At 43.1% G+C, this 5,839-nt stretch overlaps 1 protein-coding gene across 1 annotated transcript in view; it reads left to right on the top strand.

The window, feature by feature from the left end:
- The window catches only part of garre1 (granule associated Rac and RHOG effector 1), a 36,924-nt gene extending 31,470 nt beyond the window's left edge, over positions 1–5,454 (top strand). Inside the window, exons 8-11 of the mRNA XM_014021797.1 lie at positions 1,710–1,807; positions 2,408–2,533; positions 2,669–3,759; positions 4,845–5,454. Of these exons, the coding sequence (XP_013877251.1) occupies positions 1,710–1,807; positions 2,408–2,533; positions 2,669–3,759; positions 4,845–5,053 (1,524 nt within the window). The 3' untranslated portion in view covers positions 5,054–5,454. The remainder of the gene's footprint in view (positions 1–1,709; positions 1,808–2,407; positions 2,534–2,668; positions 3,760–4,844) is intronic.
- Positions 5,455–5,839: the final 385 nt, after the last annotated feature.

The raw sequence follows: 5,839 nt of genomic DNA, 5'->3' as shown, positions 1-5,839 counted from the left end.
CACACACACACACACACACACACACACACACACACACACACACACACACACATTCGTCATTCTTTTTAAGAACACCTGTATTTTCTCATGCACACATTGGCATGCAGGGCAGTACAGCTACTCTCTGGTCCCTCACATAGCAGCTATTTAAGTATCTATGTTAAGTATAAATTACTATAGTCCCTTTTATACATTTACCTCACAAAACTTATTTTTAGTCACAATTTAAGAATTTGACAACTGTATGTACAGTGATCCCTCGCTATAACRCGGTTCACCTTTCACGATCTCGCTGCTTCACGGATTTTTTTGTGCAGTTTTTTTTTTCACAGTGCATTGTGTTCTTCGTCCTGATTGGCTAAACAGTCTCTGTGCTCAACAGGCTATCAACATGTCAGAGCCTGAGGATGATTTAAAAACAATAAATAACACCTAATAACCATCTTCCAACCTGTTCTGCCGCTAGAAAAAAAGTTATGGACTTTTTCCGCTCTCCTTTCCTACTGCTTTGCAGCAGGCGCGCCGGCGTGAGGAAAAAAAAAAAGTGTCAGCTCGCAGCTCCTGCAGAGGCGAAACTAACGAACAAACCACCTCTAAATTATCTGGTGAATTAATTATCTGGTGTGCGCAACGTTCGCTTGCTCTTTAGTAAATAAAGCAAAGCCATTTTCTCTATTTTATCTTTATTTCACCCGTCGTTAAGACAGACCGGTGTTCCTCCCTCTTCAGATGCGTGTTTAGTCCGCTGCTGCGTTCTACACCGAACGTGCTTCAGTGCGTCCAAGACGCTGGGCGCATTTTTGCTGCTCAAAACGCGTTCGGTGGGAACCCGGTGTACCGGCTTAACTACTTCACGGATTTCGCCTATCACGGGTTGTTTTTGGAACACAACCCCCACGAAAAACGAGGGATCRCTGTAYATTARAAAAGTCAGGGTCAAACTGTGAAAGTGTTACTTTTTTAAAGTGACAGACGCAAAGATTTTAGCTATGTTTGGTAAAACACTTGTTCTTGTATCTRCTACTTTTTCTGTCCCTTTATACCTGTTACACATACTTACTTGGTGATTATTTTAATGATTMAATTATTTTCTTTCAGAGTGCAATAAAAACTGACAGTTGTCTTTATTACTGCTGAACTCTGTRGTTTTATCTGTTGTGTTTTTCATGATCGCTTGCTGATAGCTTATCTATTTGTCTTTCTTAAAAATAAAAAAAGGAAATAAAACCTAATCCAGGTTTTTTGGAGGATACACCTGCTCTTATGAAAACAATAGTCGTTTCCTGCAATCCAGGACATGTGCTCCTCCCTTCTTTCCCTTTCTGTGAGCAAACATGCGTGTTTTGAGGAACAAGGTCACTTTAAAAAAAAAAAAGAAATAAAAACCTTGTGAATAGATTTGCCCTCAGCAAGTAGGAAGGCTCGTCGGTTTGCCACCAGCTGATTGAAAGCATTCAGCTTCCTCACCCTGACTTGCCTCTTGCTGCTAGGTGGTAAATTAATGCCAGACGTCAGCTGCAAGCGTTTGACCTCTGACTGGTTTTGTATCTTAACAGGCTTCTGCTCTGTACATTTTAAAACCTGCCGCCTAAATAATATCAATTTAAATGCTAAATATTAATTTTGTGGCTGCTTTTTGATATGATAGATATTATATGTATATACTGTTCTGTCAGGTGAGGCTCCAAGTTGTTTCTTGGTCTCAACAGGTGGTTGTTGATACAGCTCAGATTGAGAACAAGGAGGCCTACGCTCCCCAGATCACTCTGGAGGGATCCAAGGTTGTTGTCCAGGTTCCCTCAACATGGTGAGACCATCAAGATTACAATCTGAAGGGATTAGAAATGTTTGTAAAACCTGAAATTCGAATAAATTTAAGGGACAGATGTACTTCAGTCCAAGGAATATGATTATGGAATACTCTGGATAGTGATTGTAAAAATGCTGGCTCAATTAATTTGTTTAAAAGAATAATTAAAAATTATTTGTTAAAGAAAAATGAAATTCTATAATTTGTATTTATAAGAGCTGTTGTTTAGGAGCTGAAGTTTTTGTTTTGTTATTGTTTGAACATTGTTATTGTTTCAAACTATTAATATTATATGACTATTTATATATTTTTAAATAGGGGCAGATATAAGTTTTTTTCTTTCTGCTACATTTCATTTTTATTTATGTATTTTTTATGTGAATTTATTTGTTGTTAAATGAATAAATATTGAAAAATATATATGTTTAAATTTAATTTGTGTATACACAACACACTGAAGAGGAATAAAGCATCTCTAATTTAAAAGTCAAAGCTATCTGGGAATAAAATGTTTTAGTGTCTGTATTATTTTATCAACACACCAGTTTGTTGTCTGAGACATTATGTTGAAAAGGTTTTGTTGTTGTGCTTGTTCAGGTGTTTGAAGGAGGACCCGGCCACCATGTCCCTGCTGCAGCGAAGCCTGGACCCAGAGAAGACTCTTGGACTAGTAGATGTTCTGTACACAGCTGTGTTCGACATCAACAGGTGGAAGGAGAGGAAGTAAGTGGATTATAATTGATTAATAACTGCTACATGTTCCAACAAATCAAAAGTTGAGCCTTTTCAAGTACTGTGTGAGGAGGAACTTGTTTTTATATTAAATGATCAAATGGATATATTTTGTTTGCACCAAAGGGAGCAGGCCCTGCCCACTATTCAGATCCAGCTGCAGCGAGAGAGTCCAGAATACGGCAGCCCGATAGACTTACCTGTTGGCACCAGCTCCAAGGCCTCTAGTGGATTACCAAAAACAATATCTAAACTGACTTCCAAGTTTGCCAAGAAGGTCTCCTCCAGCTCTAACAGTGGAGGCAGCTACTCCATTCCCAGCACCCCGTCCCGCAGCATGCTGTCAAGTAGCAGCTCTGAGGAAAAAGCCAAAAGCCTGGGCCACAGCGACGGGAGGCTACAGAGCATTCTACAGATGGGCGGTATGTCCTGCAGCCCTGACTCTACACAGCAGAACCAGCTGGCTAACGGCTCGGGGTCTGAAGACCAGGGCATGAACCTGCCCACTGACCAGGAGATGCAAGACGTCATTGACTTTCTCTCAGGGTTCAACATGGGCAAATCCCAGCAGGCCTCGCCCCTGGTCAAGAGGAGGAACTCTGTGGCCTCTGCCAATCCAGCTGAGCTGAAGCCCCCGAGTGGTCCTCCACCAGCCTCCCAGTCCGCCTCTCACAGCGCCCTGCAGCCCCCGTCTCAGCCACAGCCTCAGCCTCCACGATCCGTGCAGAAGCAGCAGCCCCCGCCTCAAACACAAGCTCCACAGCAGCAGCAGCAGCAGCAGCAGCAGCAGCCCCCTCCTCCTTCTCAGCAGTCCTCCCCACAGGCCCTGCCGTACTACCAGCACCTCCTGCAGCCCATCACTCAGCAGCAGGCTCCGCCTCCTCAGCTTCCTCCCCAGCAGACCCCACCACAGGTCCTGCCGCAGCAAAGAGTGGCCAGCAAGTGGCTTGGCACCRCAGGGCAGCAGCCCCCACCACAAGCCCCCCCAGCGGGGCTGTCACCCCTAGGCCCCATCGGACAGTGGGGATCCCCCGGGCTGCCGGACCTCAGCTCGGACCTGTACAGCCTGGGTCTGGTCAGCACCTACATGGACAGCGTCATCTCAGACATGCTGGGCCAGAAGCCACAGGGGCCTCGCAACAACACCTGGCCTAACAGGGACCAGAGTGAGGGCGTGTTCGGAGCCCTGGGGGACACGCTGTCTTTTGATCCAGCAGGTGGGTGCCCCTCTGACACATGATGAGTTCATGTCAGTATGATACACAGGCATTAAGTGTTTTTCAACAATAGTCCCTCATAAAGGCAAACAGTCACACACGCACAACTAGAATGTCTTTTTGGATGTGAAGAGTCATTTTCCTCAAATTTTATCATAAAGCTCAGACGTCAAATGCTCCTTTAAAACCGCTCCTAATTACTGTATGTATTTAATAATTGAGAATTAAAGTAAAATGGTAATACAAAAGTAAGTTGGTTACACAAAAAAGTGTGTTGGAGTATTAAAATTTGCATGAAATTTGTATAAAAAATGACCTGTAAGTTAGAGTTGGGCAATAAAACTAACTATATGTAGAGATAGACACGTGATCAACAACAGAAAACACATTCAGCTCAAATAGGAGCTGAGCAATTTTATATTATTCACATGATACATCTGAGGTCTAATGTTCATCAGATACGTTGTTGCTCTGAGTTATTAACCCAACAGCAAAAYCCAGTGTTTTGCTGACCCATAAAAAGTTTCTCATCTAAACAGAAAACTTTCTTGGCTCATAAAAGAAGATTTGTCTGCAGAGTTCATATTAAATTAACWCTGAGGGGTTTTCGCTCGATAGGAGCAAATCATACACAAAAGGGAAGACTGTTACGTAAACAAAAGCACTATAATACCATACRGTAATTATGTTTTGCTGCTAGGCAGTGGATAATAGAGTGAAGTTATTAGCTGAGAGTAATTGCGTGTATTTATGTTCCATCTTGTACTCGCTGAGAGCTTAAGACCTTGATCCAATTAATCTAAAAAGAAGACGGGGTAAGCAGCTGTTTTCTCCAACATGTGGCGGCAGATGCGAGTTGAAAATAAAACGCTGAATGTAGCTTCTGTCACTTTCTATTTTTTACAGTGCAGCAGCCTGTTTTGATGGCCGTCGAGGCCCGTTGAGCAGAGTTGACTTACAGCTATTGTGATTTTTCTGCTACGGTAGACAGTCTGGCTAAAAGGCCTGAGCTCCTGGGAGCCAAAGAGAAAAGCTGAGGGTGTCAGAAACTCAGCCGTGTTCATTCACTCTCTCTCCACGCACAGTTGGCTCTGACCCGGAGTTTGCACGTTACGTCGCCGGCGTCAGTCAAGCCATGCAGCAGAAACGGCAGGTGCAGCACATCCGCCGCCCCAGCAGCACACGCAGCAACTGGCCAATGCAAGACGAGCAGCACAGGACCTGGCCCCACCCGGAGTATTACAGCGAGGGGTGTGTATCCCATCTGATTAAACACAGCTCTGTATTTCTCTAATGAACTGTTTTGTAGCACAGAACACATCATTATTTCACTCATGTTATGAAAAGTGAGCAAACTCCAGTGTAATATGCAGCTGACATCATCTTAATTCAAGGCCATCTTTGCCAGAGCTCCAGATAAAATCTCCAGCAGCAATTACACAGTTTTCAAGCCAACACATGCTTGTAGCCACGGGCCTGAAACGTGAAGCCAAAAACTTATTTCCATTTCACTTGTGAGGCTGTTGGCCCCGCAATCCTTTCCTGCATCGCAGCTATAATACATCACAGTGTGTCGTGGTAAACGCCAGTCAACTTGCTCATTTAACAGWATAAAAGTTGAAGTGCTTTGCTTTGTTGACCTACCATCCAGGTTTTCACAGAGGCAGATTACAGTGGAGTCTGAAGAGCACCCGTTAAATTGTTTGTTCTTCCTTTTTGTGGAAATCACGCCAACAGAAACTTGACAGAAAGGAATTTAGTGATAAGGAATAAGCCAACAAAGTGATGCATGCTGTTTGCCTGCCCACTTTGGGGACAAATATGTCATTTACTCGATGCATATAGTCTAAAATACTTGAAGTTTTTTTCCCTCAAGAATTAGGTTCCAAGCGGATTATGCCTCTGTTCTAACCTCTTTAAAATCAAAACATTATAAAAGTTTCATCACAGTTTGCGGTGGTGTAATAAAATTCTTTGTGGCTGATACCTCTATAATAAAAGTTTGGATTTAATTTCAGCTACAAGTGTAAGCAACCAGTCTGCTTAAGAAATCTCACAAATAAGATCTCACATGAAGATA

The sequence above is a fragment of the Austrofundulus limnaeus genome, unplaced genomic scaffold (assembly GCF_001266775.1).
Source record: "Austrofundulus limnaeus strain Quisiro unplaced genomic scaffold, Austrofundulus_limnaeus-1.0 Scaffold306, whole genome shotgun sequence".
In the NCBI taxonomy this organism is placed as follows: domain Eukaryota; kingdom Metazoa; phylum Chordata; class Actinopteri; order Cyprinodontiformes; family Rivulidae; genus Austrofundulus; species Austrofundulus limnaeus.
The sequence above is the reverse complement of the archived record's forward strand: the minus strand, read 5'-3'. Positions and strand labels throughout refer to the sequence as shown.